Source organism: Amblyraja radiata, chromosome 4 (genome assembly GCF_010909765.2).
Source record: "Amblyraja radiata isolate CabotCenter1 chromosome 4, sAmbRad1.1.pri, whole genome shotgun sequence".
In the NCBI taxonomy this organism is placed as follows: domain Eukaryota; kingdom Metazoa; phylum Chordata; class Chondrichthyes; order Rajiformes; family Rajidae; genus Amblyraja; species Amblyraja radiata.
Window position 1 is genome coordinate 64,738,408 of NC_045959.1, and position 24,669 is coordinate 64,763,076.

Below are 24,669 nucleotides of genomic sequence, written 5' to 3' on the forward strand. Positions count from 1 at the left end.
GTCCCGTTGGTCCTGACGTCTCCGGCCACCCCCCTGGACTGGAGCTGAGACTGGGAACTGTACCGCCCTTGCCCCCTCCCTCTGCAACTGCAAACAACCCCACTCTCCTGCAAGGGCGGTACAGTTCCCGGAGGATGGCAGGTGGCCGGAGACGTCAGGACCAACAGGAACCCGCTTCCTGATGGGCCCCTATGACGCCCCGAGCTGCGCCCCGTCATCCGCAACCCAGGTTCCTCTGTAGTTGGAGCGGGGCTGGGCTGGGCTGCTGTTGGCCGTGGGTCTCTGGGATCTCCATGCTTGCAGTGGGCCTGGTGGTCGGTGTCCCGTTGGTCCTGACGTCTCCGGTGACTGGCACGGTCCTGCTGGAATCGCCGACGTGAAGACAGTGCAAAGCCCCCGCGCCGGTGCAATGGGCGGGGAGCTGGAGAGGGGAGGGAAGGGGTCACACACATGGCCGGGAAGCAGAGGGGTGTAGGTGGGGTGAAACTGAAGGGAGCGACAATCTGCTGCTGCCTGCCCGCTGAGTTAAAAAGTTCCCACGCAAGACTCACGATACACTGTGTATCGTGAGTCTACCGTGGGAACTTTTTAACTCAGCGGGCAGGCAGCAGCATATTGTCAATTATTAACCCTCCCGCGCAATATACCCTCACCTTCTCTTTTATGAATGGGGATTTAGTTCCCCTTTCTTCGAGGACTGACCGGAGGTTCCGCTGTCACCTCTGCGGGCCGCCCTCGGTGAACGTTTTCAAGGACCTTTCTTCAAGGACCGAAAAAATGGCCACTATTCGGAGGTTTTCGTTATTTGGATCTTCGGATAAAAGGTTGTGCACCTGTACAACATGCAAATATTGCTGTTGGTATTGCTATTTTTTTTAAACAATATTGCTATTGTTTACTATTTGCTTGAAGGGTGAAAAATAGGTTAGATCATATTCTTAAATGAATACTACATTTAAAACTACACGATGTCCAAATGTTTTCCGTTTAAGCGGTACTGATAATTTATAAAGCCATCTTACTAAAATAGTAGAAAATAATGTAATACGTACTATGTTTATTATAGCAGCAAGAAAGTTTATCATAATGGAGGCAAATATAACGACACTCCTGGCAAAATGGGTTTCGTTGATCCAGCAGCAAGATTTCCGAAGAATTAAAGGCAGACATTTATAATCCTCTGCGGTGGTAATTAATACCAGTGCAGCATGTAACATGATCAGAATGGTAAACTGGACTATCATTGGCAACGCCCTAAAGAGAAAACATAACACAATTATTTTGTTTAAACACTTACAGTCAAGCTAACACTTTACAAAATCTTTCATTTGTTCACAAGAATAATTAACCCAGTTAATGTCCTAGGAATTGTTGACCTGCCTGATAATATGGAAAGATGGTTATACACTTTATGTATTTTTCACTGTAGAAAAATAAGTAAAACTAATGTGTCTGCCTCTCATACTTCCACTGGACGAAGGTGTCAGCATTCTTAATTCACAGAATTAATGTTAACTTTTCTGATCTAATTCCTGTTATTTTGAATGGGATCTTCATGTGCGGCCTATTCCAGGCATGAGTGCACAGGTAACTTGAGAATTAGAATACATTGATACACAATGTACAATTGTGACAAAGGCCAATGCTTTTGAAGATATTTGATTACACTTCTAAGCGTTGTAAATATTTTTGCCACTGCTCGACCCTTCCAGTGCTAATCTTTTAATTGTTTGCCCCTAGGTACAACTCAATATAGAAGCCAGGAAGTAACCAGAAAATCTCAGAGATTAGAATCCTGATGCATGAGCTGAACTTTCATAAGTACACCAGGCAACAACGTTCTCATACTTCGTAACAAAGCTAATGTATTTCTACATTTTAATGGCAGCCCTGGGCTTTGTCATGAACTGACTGCTTACAATTCAAGTTCCTCATATTAGGAAGAAAAATTCAATGGCCTACTGCCACAAACATTAGCCTGAAATAAAAACAAAATTTGTCAGTTCTATGAAAAATCACTGACATTAAATATTAGTTCTGTGTTTCTCTCTACAGATCCTGACCTGCTGAGCATGTCTAGCACTTGTATTTGGCGGCAAAATGTCAGCACCTGCTGTATTTTGCTTCAGCAGAGGATTTGTCCCAAACTTGACCCTCCTCAGATTGGAAAAGTGAGTTTATAGCTACAATAGCCTAATCTAGATTGAGACCAGCTTTCATCCATGAATTTCTCTCAGATAAAGCATCTCCATTGGCTATAACTTGAATTACATATAAACATAGAAAATAGGTGCAGGAATAGGCCATTCGGCCCTTCGAGCCTGCACCGCCATTCAATATGATCATGGCTGATCATCCAACTCAGTATCCTGTACCTGCCTTCTCTCAATACCCCCTGATGCCTTTAGCCACAAGGGCCACATCTAACTCCCTCTTAAATATAGCCAATGAACTGGCCTCAACTATCTTCTGTGGCAGAGAGTTCCAGAGATTCACCACTCTCTGTGTGAAAAATGTTTTTCTAATCTCGGTCCTAAAGGATTTCCCCTTTATCCTTAAACTGTGACCCCTTGTCCTGGATTTCCCCAACATCGGGAACAATCTTCCTGCATCTAGCCTGTCCAACCCCCTAAGAATTTTGTAAGTTTCTATAAGATCCCCCCTCAATCTTCTAAATTCTAGCGAATTCTACCAATGTGCCTTGGTTCCCTCATTGCACTCAAGGGAATTAGTTCCAAGTGAGCTTGGTATTTCAGTTTAGTTTAGCTTAGTTTAGTTTGTTTTTTTATTGTTGTGTGTACTGAGACTGGGCCTGTGGACTTTAACACCGTGAAGCAGCGGTCTCTGGTAAGAAGCGGCTGACTCGGGAGCTCCAAGCGGCGGAGTGTTCCGATCCGACCCGACGTCGGAGTTTCGATCATCCCGACGAGAGGGACCGTCAGCAACAGCAAGTGCGGTGGGTTCAGTCCTGACCACGGGTGAACAAAGGAGGAAGATGACTGAACTTTATTGCCTTCCATCACAGTGAAGAATGTTGATTTCGCTGTGGTGGATGTTTATATTAAATTTTATTTTTTGTGGCTGAATTGTGTAATGTTGTTTTTCTCACAGTATGGCTGTACGGTAACTCAAATTTCACTGTACCTTGATTGGGACATGTGACAATTAAATTGAATCTTGAATCTTGAGATACAGTGAAAAGCTTTTAGTTGCATGTTATCCAGTCAAGAAAAAGAATATACATCATTACGATCAGGCCGTCCGCAGTGTACAGATATAGGATATAAGGTATAAAGTTTAGTGCAAGATAAAGTCCAATAAAGTCTAATTAGAAATAGCTCAAAAGTCTCCAATGAGATAGATGGGAGATCAGGACCGCTCGCTAGCTGGTGAGAGGACAGTTTAGTTGCCTGATAACAGCTGGTAAGAAATTGTCCCTGAATCTGGAGGTATGGGTTTCCAAACCTCTGTGCCTCTTGCCTGATGGGAGAGGGGAGAAGAGGGAGTGACCAGGGTGAGACAGGTCCTTGATTATGTTGGTGGCTTTACAGAGGCAACGTGAAGTGCAGATGGAGTCAATGGAAGGTGCTGATGGTCTGGGCTACGTCCACATCTCTACTGCAGCAGTTCAAGGCTGTGGCTCACCCCCACCATTCAAGGGAAAATAGAAATGGGTAAGAAATATTGGCTTTGACAGCGATGCCACAAATTGTGGAAAAAAAACTTTAAACAAAAATTATCAGGTCTATTGGCCTTTATCAAAATAGTCCGTTTCTGTTTATTGCCACATGGATTCAACCCAAACTAGCATGTCACTGTCACCTTAATCTTAAAGTATGAATATTTCAATCTTGTACTTTTAAATTCAAATGCTGAGCTGAACTATAATTGAGAAAATGAAGTTTTGCAATGCTCATCCGATTATTTCACATCGGCCACTAGCATTCTTGACTAAATTTGACAGGGCTTCAGAAATTTGCTTTAACCTGTTGGTTCTGAACACTTAGAAACAAGGAACTGTAGATGCTGGTTTGCAAAAAAGGACACACAGTGCTGGAGTAACTCAGGCAGCATCTTTGGAGTACATGGATATGTGACATTTCCGGTTCTTTCGTAGTTCTGAATACTTACTAGATCCAGTTCAGTATAACAACTAATAGATTCATTTATAGACTAATGTCTGGTCTTCAACATGCCTATACATGTGTAGACTTAATGAACTGATATCACAAGATATATAGTCCTAATCTAGAATTTCTACTTTCTTGATGAGCGGATAACAGATGGGGAAGAGGAATGTGTCAGGCTGGGATGTCATGTTATATAATAGTAAACAACAGATAACAGCATTTCATAAACCCATTTTTCAAATGTTCTTAGTTTATGTCCAGTTAGCTTTGCAGTAATTGACAGTAATCAAAACATTTCACTTTGGCAAATTTATTTCATCTCTTGATTTCTTTCCCTCTTCTATAGCTACTCCAATACTTTGTTTATTCTAGTCTCAGTTTTGTGACTTTTTGTTAAAACTGCTCAGTTACACAAAAAGAAGCATTTAAAATACATTTGCTGCCACACAAATGTGAAAATAAATGTGCAAACAAATCCTCCAGATGTCACTTATGCTAATATATTACAGTTTAGAGATACGATGCGGAAACAGGCCCTTCGGTCCACCAAGTCCACACTGACCAGCGGTCCACGCACATTGACACTATCCTACACACACTAGGGACAATCTACAATTTTACCAAGCCAATTAACCTACAAACCTGTATTCATTCATCATCGTTGAAAATATTAGCGACGCAGTGGTGCTAGTTTCCAATGGGAACGATGACGGACGCATCACACATCTCTGTCCTCCAGTTCCTGTGGACTGCCGCCGCTGGAAGTATAGGATTTTGGTGTGTGTGCTTTATCATCATTCCTTACAATGCTATGTACTACAGTGATCGCAACTTCTCTTGTAGTGTGGATGGCTGTTGGCTTATTAGAAGTTCATCCGCCCTTTGACAGGTCTTGTTTTTAGTCCCGCTAGGGGTCCACAGCCCCCTCCTCACCTGACAAACCAGGTGGGGGAGACGGTTTAGTCGCCGACTATCCGACCGTGGAGCTGGTAGCACGGGATTACATGGTACCCGTGGCGGGGGGAACTCCCCCCAACCTGACTTGAACGTCTTTGGAATTCATGCTATATTACACCATGTGCTAAAAAGAATAACTAACACAATTGATCTTTCAGGAGGAAGAATAATTTGTAATATTTACCTTGATAAAGGAAGTAAACTTTGTATTGCTGAGATAAATATTAGAACAATAAAACCACACACCAGATTTGACTTGAAAACTTCATCTCGCATCTGTGAATACTGTAAGAAAGAAGCACGAAACATTAAGAGGTCACGTCTCTCAGACACCACGGTGCTTTGCAGTGATATATCTGTTTCTATGGGAGTTCTGGGAAATTAGCAAGATTTTGCCGACCAGGAAGGGCAACGGCAATTCAAAATCAACTATTGAGTTTCCAATGGTATTCTTTGCGTTACTTTACATGGAGATTTAAAATAAAGATCCAATAAATAACAAATCCAATGGATGAACTATAAAAAATAATTGTTTTCATCAACAACTTTTGCTTTTAATTAGATTTTCTTTCACAGTTTAATCAAGCCTGTATTCATTTTATTCGCCAGTACACAACTTCATTATGGGAAAGATAAACAATAATAATACTTTACTCTTTGAATTTCAAATAATTTTATGCTTTTCTGTTAAAGCTGTTATATCTTTCGTATCATTTAACGTGTCCTTTTTTTTTGCTATGGCTGCCAAAATGCGTAATTGTGGCCCAGCTACCTTTTCCTCCAGGCTGGAGTCTTTAAACATCAGTGAGAAAGGCGTGATATGCTCTCTTCTTAACTTATCCCCACTCCTTAAGTCGATGGTATGTTCTATTCGCTTGTTAATTTCCTCAGGCCCAGACTGGACATGCAAAGCTTGTGCAAGGTGGTTTGGAAGCAGGTTTATTGAATTTCTTGTTAGGGCAGCCAGAGTCTAGGGAAAGCACATGCAAAGAGAATAAACCCCTCTAGACCTCTGTTCAATTGCATTAGAGTGAATAGTTAAAGGACATGTGACAAGGCGGAGATTATCTACAACTGAATCGCGAATGAAAATAAATACCTTAATTTCCTCGTACTCTTTTCACTTTCAGAGTATGACATTCATAACCTTTTTTGAATTAATAACTACTAAATCTCTTCTGCTATTTATCCACCAAATCACAAATACCATGCAATAAATCTATAAATAACCAGCAGGTTACTTTAATATTTTAGCGAGACAGTGTGCTTTCAATGCCAAACCTTATGCTAGATAAGCTAAATTTTTCAAGATATTTTCATTCCTTCCTTCTCCAATCTAACCAGAGATTACATTTGATGCAATTAACTCCAAATGTTTCCCTTAGGAAGAGATGGTCCTTTGCTTGTTGTTAATGCAGAAGAAACACTTACTTTAATGTATTAGACTGATGCTGCTTTTGAAGTGGCAGCCAGAGGAAAATTGTACATGTTATTTAAGAGTTTGTAGCCTTTTCTGCGTAGCAATTCTAATAATAGTTTTTGTTTCTGTGGGGATTTTACTTTCAAAAATGTATTATTAGAAACATGGAGAAATCATTTTGGGCAGGGATTAGTCACAGCACAATTAATCATATATTTGAAATAGAAAATAATCCATCATGACTCAAATAGTACAAAGTTAGAATAATGTACGAATGGAATAGGGGAGGTGGAATAATGGTGGGTGCTGTAGAATTCTGCTACCAAAAAAAAACCAAATGGGGAAAAATTCCCTTATATTATAGTTGATGCATATTAACGGTGTTCTTGAATCAAATATTCTGACGAAATGTTTCAAGTTTACTACTAGAAGAAAGTAGCAACTCAAACATCATTTATAAAATGTTATCATTAGAGTAATTATTATCTTTTTAATTAGTATCTGTGGGTTTTTATACAGACTAAAATCTGACTAAGGCGCAAAATAGACAGTAACAAATCATCAGCATTTTTTTACACTACATTTTTTTCTATTTTTGTTCTCTGGTTGAAATAATTTACATTATTTTAAAACATGGCCAAAAAGAGACTGGAAAACCTTCATTTGGTCAGATTAAAAAGGGGGAATTAATACTTTGTGGTCAATTATTCCAATGTTCTTGGTGTTCTATTATTTATATGAAGAAATTAAGAAATTAAAAAGAAGTGGGGGTAGAGTGGCACAGCTGTTAGAGTTGCTGCCTCACAGTGCCAGAGGCTCAGATTCAATCATAACCTCAGGTGCCGTCTGTGTGCAGTTCGTACATTTCTCCCTATGACCGTGTGGGTTTTCTCCGGGTACTCTGGTTTTCTTCCACATCCCCAAGACGTGCGGGTTTGTAGGTTAATTGGACTTTGTAAATTGTGCCGTGTAATTTACTGTAGGGAGTGGTTGTGAAATGCGATAACATAGAACTGGTGTGAACGGGTGACCGATGGTCGGTGTCGACTAGGTGGGCCAAAGGGTGTGTTTCCATGCTGTATCTTTGAACTATCTTTGAACAAATGTTCCTGATGTTGGGTGAGTCCTGAACCAGGGGTCACAATTTTAGAATAAGGGGTAGGCCATTTAGGACTGAGATGAGGAAAAACTTTTCACCCAGAGAGTTGTGAATCTGTGGAATTTTCTGCCACAGAAGGCAGTGGAGGTCAATTCACTGGATGTTTTCAAGAGAGAGTTAGATATAGCTCTTAGGGCTAACGGATTCAAGGGATATGGGGAGAAAGTGGGAATGGGGTACTGATTTTGGATGATCAGTCATAATCATATTGAATGGCGGTTTTGGCATGAAGGGCCAAATGGACTATTCCTGCACCTATTTTCTATGTTTCTATGTGTCTAAATTGAAACATTAAGCATATCCATTAGATGAAGCTTACACTTTAGGATTTAGAATTATATCAGTGTGAACATTAATTGTTTTAATGAATTAACATTAACATAACTTTTTTAATGAATTACTTAGAATGTTTCAGTTGATGTTTTACCTAGCATTTTGGCTATAACCAAACTTTCACTAAAGCCAAATGGTTAAATGCCATGTATTTGCCAGTAACAAGTTAAAGCTAGGATAATGTACATCATCAACCATTCTCTCAATTAACTAGGATGGAAACCAAATGTAAATACATTCACTTCTCTTTTTCCAAAATAGTTTTGCTTAATTTATGGTCAAGAGGATAAATGCAGACACCCCCCATACAACACAGAAGCACAGAACCGATCTTCAAAACATTCTGATTACTCAGTAGAAAACCTTGTCAAATGACCTTTAAGCATGTTTACAATGTTTAGCAAACGTGCACTTTACAAACTAGTTATGTCTACTCATCATTATTTGTGAAACACAAACTAAAGGTTGAAGCTGCAATATCCCTTTTCATAAAGTTTGTCAAAATGGTTTTGCTGGTTGAATATTCTACACCACTGAGAATACTACCATGATCTGTGGGATATACAAATATTGTGACATCTCAGGAGGCTGATAAAGCAGAACAAAATCATTTCATCTCCAGGCTTGATGGTTCATTCCAGACCAGCAGAAATCTGTGTTAGTTAATTTGCTCTGACTGTTGCAGGGCATTGAAATGGAATCTAAATTGAAATGTACCCAAGGTATAGAAATGGTTTCAAATCTAGATGTCTTTAATTTAATCTGGTCATCTTGCTCAGAAGTGATAAAAAATAAAAAGACAGAGTGTGGGCACGACAGTGTGATTCTAGTGAAGGAAAGGCTTTTCTGAAGTTAAAATTGGAACATATTATTGAAGGAAAGGAGCTAAGGAATGGCTGTTCAACCAGTGAGCACCACGGTGGTGCAGTGGTAGATTTGCACTCTTACAGCGCCAGACACCCATGTTCGATCCTGACTACGGGTGTTATCTGTACAGAATTTGTACGTTCTCACCATGACCTGCGTGGGTCTTCACCTGGATCTCCGGTTTCCTCCCACACTCCAAAGACGTACAGGCTTGTAGGTGAATTGGTTTGGTGTATGTGTAAATTGTCCCTAGTGTGTAGAACTGTGTTAGTGTGTAGGAATTACTGATCGGCAAGGACTCGGTGGGCCGAAGGGCCTGTTCCACTGAATCTCTAAACTAAACTAAACTAAACGGTGACATGGCTGCTTTTTGTAGTGGGACATACTGCGTGTGAAGTTTAATTCTGGAACACTGCATAGGGGAGTAGAAATGTAACAAAATATTAAACCAAGGTGACATAAAGCTCCAGAGGTGAAGTCATTCCTTTTATTAAATTACTTGCGTTGCTCTCCATTTGATTATTGTGAATGTGTCTCGGGTGGCTCTTATCCTTCTGATAGATGCAATGCATGACCACTTATTTAGGTTACCTGTATTTCTAGATAATTATTTTCCTGCTATGAACTATGGTTAAATACCTCACTATAAAATGCCAATAATGGGCTAACTGCAATTCATAAATCGAGAGATTTCCAGTACTTCAGTAATATTATAGGGAAGTCAAATCCAAGCCTGTAAGATGAAAGGGAAATATGTTCCAGCCCACAGTCAGGGTTCTGTTTTGTTAAATAACAAAGAGCTAGAATAATGTTCAAATGATCGTGGACAACCATGACCAGAGGAGTACAACGTAGCTGAAAATATTCACAAGAATTATAAAGGAGAGAATTACTTCACCCTAGGGGGTTAAACTCAATTTTTCTTACAAAATAAGCTTGATCAAAATAGACCAGGTAATCATGCATGAATTTAATATAGTGTTATTCGTAAACCACTTTGCAAACAACAAAATGAGATAATGCAGTTTTTTTTACTTGCTTTAAAAACTTCTTATAAAATGTATAATGCCTACATAACAAGCCAACTTAAAAGTTGTACAGGGTACATTAATGTTAATTATCATCACTTTATATTATAGTCCTTTGTTTATTTATTTTTAAAACATGCAGCACTAGATGATTATTCTTATTATTGTAAAAATCATTACATTGTCAGGCACTATATAACTGAAATAATAAAACATGCAGATTTAGAAACAATGCAGAGACTTCATTAATTGAATACTGACCAATTATATTTACTTATAAATGATGCATGCACATGACCATGTTAAAAAAGCAGGAACTGTTATTGAACTGTATTATTTTCCACTAGACAGCCATATCCACACTGTCTATATTCATGGACAGACAGCAGCATGCTGATACTGTGTATCTTCTCATGCACTACTGACACTGCTTCATAATCAAGCCTTCGTGAGCAACATGAAATGAAATTCTGCTCTCTCATCAATTATTTCTTATTTTCCCCACAAAATCTCAAATCTCCAAAACACACATTTGTCATGATCAGTTCCTGTGGTTTGGAGGGGTGCTAATGTTATCTCACTTTTCAAGAAAGGAGCGAGAGAGAAAACGGGGAATTATAGACCAGTTAGCCTGACATCGGTGGTGGGGAAGAAGCTGGAGTCAATTATTAAAGAAGTAATAATGGCACATTTGGATAGCAGTAAAATGATTGGCCCACGTCAGCATGGATTTATGAAGGGGAAATCCTGCTTGACTAATCTTCTGGAATTTTTTGAGGATGTGAGAAATAAAATGGATGAAGGAGAGTCAATGGATTTAGTGTATCTGACCTTTCAGAAAGCCTTTGGTAACGACCCACACAGGAGATTAATGGGCAAAATTAGAGCACATGGTATTGGGGGTAGGGTATTGACATGGATAGAGAATTGGTTGGCAGACAGGGAACGAAAAGTAGGAATAAATGGGTCCCTGTCAGAATGGCAAGCAGTGGCGACTGGAGTGCTGCAAGGCTTGGTGATGGGGCCGCAACTATTTACAATATATATTAATGATTTAGATGATGGGATTAAAAGTAACACTAACAAATTTGCAGATGACACAAATCTGGGTGGCAGTGTGAACTGCGAAGAGGATGCTAGGAAGTTGCATGGTGACTTGGACAGCTTAAGTGAGTGGGCAGATGCATGGCAGATGCAGTTTAATGTAGATAAATGTGAGGTTATCTACTTTGGCGGCAAGAACAAGGATGCAGATTATTATCTCAATGGGAAGTACAACGGGATCTGGGGGTCCTTGTTCATCAGTCAATGAAAGTAAGCATGCAGGTACAACAGGCAGTGAAGAAAGCGAATGGCATGTTGGCCTTCATAACATGAGGAGTTGAGTATAGGAGCAAAGAGGTCCTTCTGCAGTTGTACAGGGCCCTAGTTAGACCACACCTGGAGTATTGTGTGCAGTTTTGGTCCCCTAATTTGAGGAAGGACATTCTTGCTATTGAGGTGGTGCAGCGTAGGTTTTCTCCAGCAAGGTTAATTCCCGGGATGGCGGGACAGTCAAATGCTGAGAGAGTGGAATGGCTGGGCTTGTATACTCTGAAATTTAGAAAGAAGAGTGGGGATCTTAATGAAACATATAAGATTATTAAGGGGTTGAACACGCTAGAGGCAGGAAACATATTCCCGATGTTGGGGGAGTCCCGAACCAGGGGCCCCAGTTTAAGAATAAGGGTTAAGCCATTTAGAACGGAGATGAGGAAACACTTTTTCACACAGAGAGTTGTGAGTCAGTGTAATTCTCTACCTCAGAGGGCGGTGGAGGCCAGTTCTCTGGATACTTTCAGGAGAGAGCTAGATAGGGTTCTTAAAGATAGCGGAGTCAGAGGATATGGGGAGAAGGCAGGAACGGGGTACTGATTGGGGATAATCAGCCATGATCACATTAAATCGCGGTGCTTGCTCAAAGGGCCGAATGCTCTACTCTTGTACCTATTGTCTATTGTCTACTGTATCAGATTAGGAAAAAGTGAAATGCAACGAGACCTGGGTGTCTTTGAAGGTCACTGAAAGTAAACATGCAGGTACTACAGGCAGTGAAGCTAATGGCATGTTTGCCTTCATAACGAGAGAATTTGAGTATAGGAGTAAAGTGGTTCCTTTGCAGTTGAACGGGGCACTAGTGAGATCACATCTGGAGTATTGTGTGCAGTTTTGATCTCCTAATTTGAGGAAGGACATCCTTGCTGTTGAGGCAGTGCAGTGTAGGTTCACGAGATTAATCCCCAGGATGGCAGGACTGTCATATGAGGATAGCTTGGAAAGACTGGGCTTGTATTCACTGGAGTTTAGAAGGATGAGAGGCTATCTTATAGAAACATATAAAATTATAAAAGGACTGGACAATCTAGATGCAGGAAAAAAAATCCCAATTTTGGGGGAGTCCAGAATCAAGGGCCACAGTCTAAGAATAAAGGGGAGGCCATTTAAACTGAGATGAGAAAAACGTTTTCACCCAGAGAGTTGTGAATTTGTGGAATTTTCTGCCATAGAAGGCAGCGGAGGTCAATTCGCTGGATGAATTTAAAAGAGAGTTAGATAGAGCTCTAGGGGCTAGCCGAATCAAGGAATATGAGCAGAAAGCAGACACGGGTTACTGATTGTGGATGATCAGCCATGATCACAATGAATGGTGGTGCTGGCTCAAAGGGACAAATAGCCTCCTCCTGCACCTATTTTCTAATCAACCTTCCCCTTCCGAAAAATGCCACAGAATATAAACCTTTAATACAAGTTCTGATGTCACACATACATTCTTTTTAAGAATCATTATTAAACACTTTTGTGACACACATTTGTCATTATTCTGTGCCATACTTCCATTACCACTTGTAAATACAGCTGACACCCAGATTCTACTATATCCCATAATGACTCCCCATCCAAAACCTCTTTCTAAATTTCCTTGATTGGTACATTTCTCATATTTACTTTTTTGGACTTTTAGCATTTGCAACTTTCCTTTCATTTCTATTACATTTTGACATTATCAATGCCTCACCTGCCGAGTTAAATGCTTCACCCGCGGCTTTTCTCCAGCATTTTTGTCTATTTTTGACATTATCAAATGTCAGTTTGGAAACTAATGCTGACTGAATTGATCAGCAACTGGATTGTGGGTCAATAACTAACTGTGTCCAACAACAATTAAATTATTTGAACAGCATCCAGAAAGAATACCTCAGGACAAAAGAACGAAGGGTTCATACTTTAACGCCAATCACTAAATATCTGCTTATGATACACTGAGAGAATATTTGACTATTACATGCAAGTAAATGACTGATGCTTGTAATAATAGCAAAATAGACTCTCACTGTAATTTTCGGCAAAATGTTTAAATCATGTTCCCCTCTCTTTCTTCATTTACAACACCACCGTTACTGGAAAATGGTTCTTGAAGTCAGTCTGGTGGATGAAACAGTGTAGATGAATCAATAATTGCTAGAAAAACAACACCTTCCATTCTCCACCACCCAGCTTTCTGCAATTTTATGATCCTATTGCAAAATGTAAAGCTTGCTGGAGGAATCTTTCCTAAGCAAAAAAACGTGTTTTAGACAATCAAATACTAATTTTGTGGTTTTATAATCATGTATATATTTATGTATAAAATCATGAGAGGAATAGATATAGAAGATGCACAGAGTCTCTTGCCCAGAGTAGGATCGAGTACTCAAGGGCACAGGTTTAAGGTGAAGGGGAAAAGATTTAATAGGAATCTGAGGGGTTCCAATTTGTGTGTTATCCACAAACTTACTAAGCCTTATACCTACATTCACATTCCAACTGTTAATAAAAATAGTGAACAACGGTAGGCCTGGTACCAATTCCAATGGTACACAACCTATTGAAGGTTTCTAGTTTGAATCACATTCTGACTACTATTTTCAAGCCAATTTTATATCCAATTGACAAGCTCACCCTGGATCCCATGTGATTTAACCACCCTACCATGAGGTATCTTGTTAAAGGCTGAAGTTCATGTAGATAATTTCTCGCACACTGTTCTCAATCGTCTTGATCCACTTTTTTCAGATTCAAGATGTCATGTGTTAATGACAGGCCTAACTTTAGTAAAAGGCCATCTTTCACACACTCTTCCAGAGCACACAATGGACATCAAATTAGAGGACCCATGTTAGATGACCATAGGGGAGCACCATGATTGTGGGGAGGGTCAGAGACGAGAAAACTCTTTGTGACAATATCCATGTAATTTATGCATATGAACTGTACTCATTCTCGCACATGCTCATTAAATCAGTCAGTGACCTTTGAATTGGAAATAAATCATTCCTGTTTTTGATTCCAACATGAGTGTGTGTGCAGCCATCTTTCTCTGTACATTATGTACTAGTTTACTTATTTTATAAGCAGACAGATATCAAAACATGGTAGCAGCGGTGAAAGTGAACATTTGTGAATCAAATGGACACTATGATGATTAGAAAAAATGCTTTGAAAAGCTTTCAGGAATCAACGTTTCATTGTCTCAGTGACCGGACTAGCTACATGCATGAGTGAATGCAGGTCAGTGCACACAAAGATAAGACGCTGCGTGTCAATCAGCACCGTGGGAGTCGAAGTTTAAAACGACGTGCTGCGAGAGACTGCTTAAAGATAAAATAAGCTAGTAAGAGCGAGGGAATACGCTGATATTTCAAAATGGCACAGGGCAGTCCATCTTTCCATGTGGCTCCACCACCCAATCTAAAGCTCAAAGAGAACAGGGTGGAAGAGTGGAAAATGTTTAAACAAATGTATGAAAATTATGCAATGATATCAGAACTAGAAAAGAAGGAGAAATAGTATCAAAAAGCAGTATTCCTGCATACTTTTGGACCGGAGGGCATGGGAATCTACAATACCCTGACGTTCGAGACGGTAGCAGATGAGACAGATGTGAAAGTCATCATCGACAAGATGTCTACCATCATCATAGGCGAGACGAATGAAACCTATGAAAGATTTGTCTTCAATAAACGAGACCAGAAGTCTGGGGAAAGCATTGAATTGTATGTTGCAGAGCTGAAGGAGCTTGCTAAAACATGCAACTTCTGTGAGTGCCTGAGAGAAAGCCTCATTCGAGATCGCATCGTCATTGGTATTGCAGACCAGTCAACTAGGAAGACACTCCTTCAAAAGAGGAATCTGACACCTCAGGGGCTGTGGACATATGTAAATCCTTGGAGGTAACAGCAGCAAGAATGCAGGTCATCGGCGAAGAGCCGACAATACACAAGGTGGAACGATTCAAACCAAGGGAAAAGATGGTTGATGCTCCTTCGCAGAGAAAGAATCAGGGACTAGTAAAGTGCAAGTTCTGTGCAAGGACGCACAAGCATAGGAAGGAGAAATGTCCAGCGTATGGGAAGGACTGCAACAGACGCGGACGACAAAACCACTTTGCCTGCTGCTGCAAGCAGAGGAAGGAGAGCATGCCGAAACAGGGTCTGCACATCTGACATCTGACACAACGTCCATTTCCGACACAGGGTCTGTGAATTTCTCTTCAGGCCTATTCACTGAGTTGCAGGTCGGCAATATAGCAGCCATCAAGTTTCAGATTGACTCTGGTGCCAGTATTAATGTGATTCCCAAGCATCTTGTACCCACCAAAGAGGACATTAGATGAGAGAAAATCACCTTAAAGATGTACAACGGATCCAACCTGCTGGCGGAAGGTAAGGCGAAAGTCGTACTCCGGAACAAGACGAGCAACAAGAAGTACCGTGTTCACTTCATAGTGGTAGAGGAAGGCTGGCTCACACCGCTCCTGAGCGGCAAAGCTGCACAACAGATGAAACTCATCACGGTTCACTACGAGAACTTCAAGAGCCTGAATGCTGTTAGCGAGGCTGACTCATTACTCAAGAAATACAAAGATGTCTTTGATGACGAAAGACCTGGGAGTGCCTGGCAAGGTCAAGTTGATAACTAGGATGGAGGATGTGAACCCATCACAGTGTTCTGCAAAGCTGGTACCTGTAGCCATGAAAGAGAAGGTCATGAATGGCCTCATGAAGCTGGTCGAGCAGGACATCTTGATTAAAGTCGAAGAACCGACTGAATGGTGTAGCAGGCTGGTCGATACGGAGAAAAAGGACAGCACAGAGTTGAGGTTTTGCATAGATCCTCGACCCCTCAACAAAGTCCTGAAAAAGGAGATCCACAGACTACCAGTCATAGAGGATGTATTCCCTGAGCGGTCCAAGGTGAAGATTTTCTCCAAATTCGATCTGAAGTCAGGACATCTCCACTGCGAACTAGATGAGGAGAGGAGTCTCCTAACAACCATAAACACCCCTTTTGGGAGATATCGCTGGAAAAGGTTGCCATTTGGACTGAAAGAAAGTGCAGAGATCTTCCAGAAGAAGCTGCAACAAGCCCTAGAAGGATTAAAGGGAGTGGTATGTGTTGCAGATGACATCATCCTATTTGGAGTAGGGGACACCTGAGAAGATGCAGAAAGGAATCATGATGCAAGACTGCAAGATCTTCAGCGATGCAGAGACAGAGGCATCAAGCTGAACCGGAAGAAGTCGGTGGTGAAAACTACGTGTATCACGTTTCTAGGACATATAATTACAGATTGTGGCTTGAAACCGGATCCAAAGAAGATCCAAGCTATCCTAGAGATGCCCAACCCTACCAATCCAACAGAAATCCAAAGATTTCAAGGCAGTGTAAACTATTTGGCAAGATTCCTGGCAAGGTTGTCAAACACATTCGAGCCTTTGAGGAGATTGACCCACAAGGATGCAGAGTAGGAATAGTCATCAGAACATGACACAGCAATGTCAAAGATCAAGGAGCTGTTGACAACAGCACCAATCCCGGTGTACCACGCACCAGACGAACAGCTGACCATACAATGTGATGCGAGCAAGGCAGGTCTAGGTGCAACACTTAGAAGGGACACTTGCAGAAGGGACAACCACTGTCCTATGTGAGACGAGCATTGACGCCAACCGAGCAGAGATATGCTCAGATTGAAAAGGAGGCACTAGCAATAGTGTTTCCTCTCGATCGCTTCCATCAGTACACCTATGGACAGAGAGTGATCGCTGACAGTGACCACAAGCCATTGGAAGTCATAGTCAAAAAGCCTCTGCATAGAGCACCAAGACGTCTCCAGGGCATGATGATGAGGATGCTACACTACAACATCGAAATCAAGTGGGTAAAGGGGAAAGACATGCATCTAGCACATATGCGCTCCCGAGCATACCTCACTGACACCACAGGATCAACCAGATTCACTGATGTCAACGTAGTTGAGTCCTTGAGCATGGGAGAGAACAAGGTCAAACGCATCCAAGCCCACACCAGGGAAGATGAAACACTACAACCAGTTAAGAGAGTAATCCAAAATGGATGGCCAGATCACAAAGCAGAAGTTCCAGAGGCAGCACAACCGTACTTCAACGTCAGAGACGAGTTGAGTGTGCAAGATGGTGGAGTATTCAGAGGAGAGAGAGTTGTAATTCCTGCCACTTTACATAGAGATATGAAGGAGACACACCACACCTCTCACCTGGGAGTGGAAGGAACCCTCAGATGTGCTAGAGAATGCATTTTCTGGCCCGGAATGAACTGATGTGAAACAGTTCATTTCAAACAGTGAAGCCTGCAGGACATACGAACAACAGAATCAGAAAGAAACTCTGATGCCCCATGACCTCCCAGATCGCCCATGGGAGAAAGTGGGAACCGATATGTTTGAACTTGAGGGAAAGCACTATTTAATCACAGTGGACTATCTATCTAATTTCTGGGAGATAGACAGACTGTACGACATGAACAGCAGGACAATGATTGTGAAACTCAAGAGCCACTTTGCAAGATACGGAATTTCCCGCACTGTGGTAAGCGACAACGGGACACAGTTCTCATCACAGGAGTTCGCCAAATTTTCCAGGAAATGGGCATTTGACGACTACACAATTTCTCCAAGACATAGCCAAGCTAACGGAAAGGTGGAATCGGCAGTCAAGGCAGCTAAGCGAGTGCTGAAGAAAATTAATCACTCTAAGACAGATGTTTACTTGGCAATACTGGAATTACACAACACCCCTGTTCAAGGATTGAAGTAGTCCTGCACAAAGACTACATGGAAGGAGAACAAGGATGACACTTCCAACAACATCTAACCTCCTCAAACCACGTGGTGCTGAGATACTCACATCAGAGAGGAAAAAGATGAAGAATTTGCAAGGAAAACAGTCAAAAATCTACAAGCGACATGCCAAGGATCTGCCAATCCTGGAAGAAGGTGATGTCATAAGACTCAAACCAGGAGGTTGAAGGTGTCAAGATGTTATTGCTCAACATCAATACCACAAAAGCAATTGGACCAGATCAGATACAGAATCAAGCCCTAAAGATCGCAGCCGAAGAACTGGCTCCAGTTTTGCAGTTCATTTTCCAACAATCGCTTGACTCAGGTGATGTTCTGCTGGATTGGAGGAAGGCTAACATCACTCCTCTCTTTAAGAAGGGTTCAACCACTAACCCAGCGAATTATCGTCCTGTTTCATTAACAAGTACTTGCTGCAAATTGCTGGAGCATTTAATTGATAGTAATCTGATGCGACACATGAGCAAACATAACATTATTGCTGACAACCAACATGCATTTAGGAGGCATAGATCATGCGAGTCTCAGCTTATCCTGACGACAAATGACCTGGTCAAGCACCTTGATAGTAACGTAATCACGGATTTAGTTGTGCTGGACTTTTCTAAAGCATTTGATGTCATCCCACACCAGAGGCTGCTTCGGAAGCTTGACTTCTATGGTATTCGTTCCAACACGAAACAATGGATTTCCAGTTTCCTGACAAAACGTCTTCAGCGTGTGTGTGTGAACGGAAAGAGCTCAAATTGGCATCCAGTGTTGAGTGGTACACCTCAGGGCACAGTACTTGGCCCACACCTATTTTTGCTTTACATAAATGGCATCCATGAAAAAGTCGCAAGTACGACCAGACTTTTCGCTGATGATTGTTTGCTGTACCGTCCAATTAAGTCAGCTGATGATGAAGATGCTCTCCAAAAGGATCTCGATACTATGGTTGAGTGGTCACAACAATGGGGCATGCAGTTCAACCCTTCCAAATGTGAAACTATGCGTGTCACCAGAAAGAGGAATCCAGGCGAAACATCTTACAATATACTTGGTGCCACACTTGAAGAATCCAAACAAACCAAGTATCTTGGCATCAAATTGCAGAATGATCTGCGTTGGAATGGTCAGACTCATCATGCAACAGGTGTCCTAAACTTTCTGAGGCCCAACTTTCATCACTGTTCAACTTCTGTCAAGGAGAAGCTATACTTCACCCATACACAAATAAAAACATTTCTTCCATCGAACGTGTCCAAAGACAGGCAGCTCGATTTGTTACTAACACCTATGAGAGAGAAGCGGGTGTCACCAAACTTCTGAATTCTCTGGGGTGGAACCCTCTCCAAGACAGATGTGAAGCTCACCGTTTGACCTGTTTTTACAAAATGTTAAATGGTCAGCTCGACATAGAGTACAAGACCTACACCAAACCCAAACCAATTAGGAGCAGACGAGGGCATTTGGTCCAATTTGTGATCCCAGCTACAAAGACAGATGTATACAGCAATTCGTTCTCCCCTGCATATTTAAAGTATGGAATAAACTCCACCCAACTATAGTTACCCAACCAGATGCAACTAAATTTAAAGTAGCTCTTTCTTCCCAATAACTCTTTCTGGCTTAAGCCCTCCCTTCACCACCTCCAGTTTAAATTCCATTTGGAATATTTTGGAGGACCAAGAAACCAAGAACCAAGATACCAGACAGCAGAAACCAACAGTTCAGAGATGATTGGATGAGAGATCATATGAAGTCGAGACAGAATCAGGACTTCTAATCTGACGTAACCGAGTGGATCTGAAGAAGACCGGAGAACTACCTCCACACAAAACTCCAGAGAAACCACCAGGCGTGTAGAAGACTGGGACACCTTTGCAACCTCAGCTGACATGGAAAAGACCAACCCAACATGCATCACCGGAAAAAGAGGCAACTCGTGAAATTGTTAACACAGAGAAAGCAAAACAAAAACAAAGTGACACAAGAGAAGAAACTAGAAGTGATGCACAGAATGTACACACTGAAAAAAAAGACATTCCTGAAAGAAACACCATCACAAAGACTAGGGCAGGTAGAGCTGTCAGACCGCCAGAAAGGTACGGCAATTATGTCACGAAGTAATGTGTTTTGCTGTGATGGACCTATCTGCTTAGTTTATGTTATTGAAATGTCACAAGTGTGACTATGATTGAAATTGTGAAATAAGAGAATAGTTGTTTAATTCTGTTAAGTTAAACCATATTACTACGGTGTAATATTATGAAAAGTGTTTAAGTTTACATTGTTTTGGGATCGTCAGAAATGTAATCCCAAATTGTCAAAAAAGAAAGGATGTGACAATATCCATGTAATTTATGCATATAAGCTGTACTCATTTTCGCACATGCTCAGTAAATCAGTCAGTGACCTTTGACTTGGAAATAAATCATTCCTGTTTTTGATTCGAACATGAGTGTGTGTGCAGCCATCTTTCTCTGTACATGATGTACTAGTTTACTTATTTTATAAGCAGACAGATATCAAAACACTTTTCATCCGGCATGGATTGGAAGTGTGGGTTCAGGTTAGGATTGTGAGAAGGATCAGAAGAGGAATATAGTCAGGATCAAAACAGTGAGGATAATATCAGGATCAGATGAAATGAGTAGGAAGGAACTGCAGATGCCAGTTTACACCAAAGATAGACACAAAATGCTGAAGTAACTCACACTATTCCTTTTCTCCAGAGTTACTCCATCATCTGCCTTTAATGTCAGGATCAATGGATTGGTGATTTTAGGATCAATGATTTCCCTTTTTATACCTCATATTTCAATGAAGCTTAATTTCACATTGCTCCTGAACATGTGCTACCTGATCCAATTTCGAGGCAATGTCCTCTTTAGCATCCAACTCTACCGAAACACTGCAATAGAGGCATTGCAGAAAGTGCAGAAGAAAAGATTGCTTTTATGGGCAAAGTCAGGTCTCAGTCTGGAAGCAGTGATCAGTGATAAGGTACGCAAACCTTTTGTATAATAGACGAGCCAAGGATGGTTGCAGGATTTCAAGAGAAAATTATCGCTTTTATGATATGCAAACAATTATGATACACAAACTGCACCAAACCGTAAAACCTGAGAAATGTTATCATTTAAAAGTTGTCTTACGTTCTGTTTTCCAACAATATTATCAAAAGGAAGCTCAGGACTCCAGGAACCTTCGGTGAATGTAGCGGCGCTATTTTTTGTGTCACAGGTTGTACTGGACTCTTTCATAATGTCCTCGGGAAGAGTTAGTAGGCTTTCTTCTGGCTGCTTTATCAGATATGTCTCAATGTTATGTTTCCTCAGAAACTCATTCCTCTCTTTGCCGTGCCCTTCTTCCACCTCATAATCATCGTTTAGACAATCCAGTGTTGCTTTGGAGATATGAATCCTCCTGCAAAACACCAAGTGAGAGAAAACACATCTAGATCCCAGCAAGAAATCAGCTCCCTCAGAAACCTTAATAACAAATATGTTTGTTTTTGAATTGATCATCGGATGATATCTTGTAGAGGTGTACAAAATCATGAGAGGATTAGGTGGACGCACAGAGGTGGACGCACGGAGTCTCTTGCCCAGTGTAGGGAAAACAAGAATCAGAGGATGTCGGTTTAAGGTGAGGGTGGAAATATTTAATAGGGACTTGGAGGGGTAGTTTTTTCAAACAAAGGGTGGTGGGTGAATGGGACGAGTGGCGGGAGGAGGTAGGTGAGGCAGGTACTATCGCAATGTTTAAGAAACATTTATATGGGTATATGGATAGGACAGGTTTAGAGGGATATGGGCCAATCAAAGGCAGGTGGGATTAGCATTGATGGGACATGTTGGTCCGTGTGGGCAAGTTGGGCTGAAAGGCCTGTTTCCACACAGTATGAGTCTATGACTATGACTCTTCTCCGTGGATTGCCACCTTGTCATAGTGGAGAAGCTTGTGTGGTCCGGAAGTCCTGAGAGCGATGCTGTCTGGAGCTGTGCTCGTGGTAGGGCCACCTATGGTGGTAAAGTCGAGGGGGAGGTCCCTGACAAATAGCAATCCAACCAAGGCCTCAACGGTGGAACAGACGGAGGATGATGGCTGATTTTAATGGAGTGTCACAATGGCTTGGAAGGCAGATGAAGGCTGCAGCAGAAAAGGGTCCCCAGTCATCTTGGATTCCATGCCACTGGATCCTGACCCAGATCTGTCAAGAACTGTGTGGTGGCTGTCTGTGCACCAGTCTCCCCACGTTAAACAAAGTCATGCACAGGCGTCCTCCCAAAAGAGGACAGTCATACTCGATTCGAGTGACCACCGATGATGATGACTCTATAAGATTGAAATGCTTATAGGTTGGGTAAAGGTCATGATATTTACCCAGGGATTCCGCCAGACTCCAGCTTGTTTGCAATATCAACATCCCAGGACCAGACGTCAAACTGCCATTTTCGAAGCCCGAGAACTCCACAAAGTACAGACCCGGAGTGTATGCCTATACGCATGTCAATCTCATGTTTTGTATGAACTCTCACATATCTATCAAAGAAAACAATAATTATAGGTTTTCAAGCAATAAAACCTGCTACGGAATCATTACATGATATTGTGCAAATAGATACAGGCTAACATGTGTAGAAATGAACAGCAGATGTTGGTTTACACCAAAGATAGACACAAAGTATTGGAGTTATTCAGTGGCTCAGGCAGCATCTCTGGACAAAAAGGATGGGTGGTGTTTCAGGTCGGGATTGAAGAAGTTTCCCAAATCGAAACGTCACCCATCCTTTTTCTCCAGGGATGCTACCTGACCCGCTGAGTTATGCCCCTGTCCCACTTAGGAAACCTGAACGGAAACCTCTGGAGACTTTACGCCCCGCCCAAGGTTTCCATGCGGTTCCCGGAGGTTCCCAGAGGTTTTTGTCAGTCTCCCTACCTGCTTCCACTACCTGCAACCTCCGGCAACCACCTGCAACCTCCGGGAACCGCACGGAAACCTTGGTGGGGCGCAAAGTCTCCAGAAGTTTCCGTTCAGGTTTCCTAAGTGGGACAGGGGCATTACTTCAGCACTTTGTGCCTATCATTGATACAGGTTAATCTCTTCATTATAAGAAAAGACAAATAAATATTTTAGGCTTCACTGTGCAAATATTCACAGTTTGTTTAAGATGGAACTGCAGATGCTGGAAAATCGAAGGTAACAAAAATGTTGGAGAAACTCAGGGGGTGATTCACACAGTGTAGTTTTGACTCCATTCACACAGTGTAGTTTTGACTCCATTCATTTTCCAACTAGGAGGAATATTCCATTTGGATACAACAGTTGCATAACATTTACATTTAACTCCAGTTATGTAGAATGTATTACTTTAAAAAAATTTAAAAGGCAAATAAGCGATTTCTGCATTCCGGCTGCGCATGCCCAGGACATAGGGCACCAGCGAAAACACTCTCGGCAGCCGTGCCGCAGAATGGACACAGATCTGCGTCTTATCCGCAGCCAGGATCGATCCCGGGTCTCCGGCGCTGCAAACGCTGCCGAACCGCCACTAGACCATACCCGTCCCCTCTCGAGTGATCCCATCCCCTATCTGAGGGCGGCCAGAGACGTCGTAAGTCAGACGGGAGCAGCGCTCCCAGGCCCACAGCCAGCGGGGAGCAGCGCTAAATCCAGCTCAACTCTGCCTGTTAACCTACCAGTCCTGCCTGGACTTACGGGATCGACGGCCCAGGCTTACAGCCAGCACGGAGAAGCAGCGCTAACTCCATGGCTCCATGATGGTGTCCTGTCAGTCCAGGCAGGGCTGTAGGTTAACCTGGCGAGATAGGCAGAGTTGATAGGCAGAAATGGGCTGCTTCTCGTATATGGCTGTAAGCCTGGGCCGTTGTTCCCGTAAGTCCAGGCAGGGCTGGTGGGTTCAAAGGCAGAGTTGAGCTGGATTTAGCGCTGCTTCTCGTATATATATATATAACTTGGCATTATGTTTGGCATGGACATTGTGGGCCGAAGGGCCTGTTCCTCTGCTGTACTGGTCTATGCTCTATGTTCTATATTTCCTACAACCGCAACATTTCCTTCGTTGGTTGTAGTGCACTGACGGTAGCCTTCATAAAAAGGGCTCAGTACATTTCAACGTAAAAATATGCACTTCTACACTTCAATTTTGCATTGTGTTCATCCAATCCCCTGAGAATCTACTTCAAAATTGGAAGATGTTCTTCTCTGATTATGATAAGGAACAGGTGATTTTGGAAAGAAAATTGCCACACTTGCACGATTTTACCTATTGTGGCCAAGAAAATCTTGGTCTTGATTATATAGGGCTCCTTATGTGCAAGAACACTCCTGCAGTCATGCATGTTGATAGAGTCATACAGCTGACGTGAGGTGTCCAATTTTGTGAATACATTTGATTCGGCCAACTCTGCATGAAATTATTTTGAAAGTGGATGTTGTCTCATCTATGGCTTAATTTTAATTTAGTATGACCTTGTTCTCTCCATACAACTGCATTGTTGTGCATGCCTTAGGACCAGCCACAAAGAGCATGGCCCGCCTGCTGTGGTTGTGCTTTGAATAAGTGCAA

The 24,669-nt window shown here is 41.8% G+C and overlaps 1 protein-coding gene across 2 annotated transcripts in view; it reads right to left on the reverse strand.

The window, feature by feature from the left end:
• adcy8 (adenylate cyclase 8) overlaps nt 1-24,669 on the reverse strand; it is a 116,992-nt gene that overhangs the window by 40,049 nt on the left and 52,274 nt on the right. The window contains exons 6-10 of one of the 2 annotated variants that reach the window (XM_033019659.1): nt 22,463-22,621; nt 21,232-21,502; nt 5,860-6,057; nt 5,272-5,372; nt 1,053-1,254 (exon numbers count right to left, since the gene is read on the reverse strand). In XM_033019659.1, coding sequence (XP_032875550.1) covers nt 1,053-1,254; nt 5,272-5,372; nt 5,860-6,057; nt 21,232-21,502; nt 22,463-22,621 — 931 coding nt within the window. The remainder of the gene's footprint in view (nt 1-1,052; nt 1,255-5,271; nt 5,373-5,859; nt 6,058-21,231; nt 21,503-22,462; nt 22,622-24,669) is intronic. The other variant, XM_033019660.1, reaches the window with a different exon arrangement.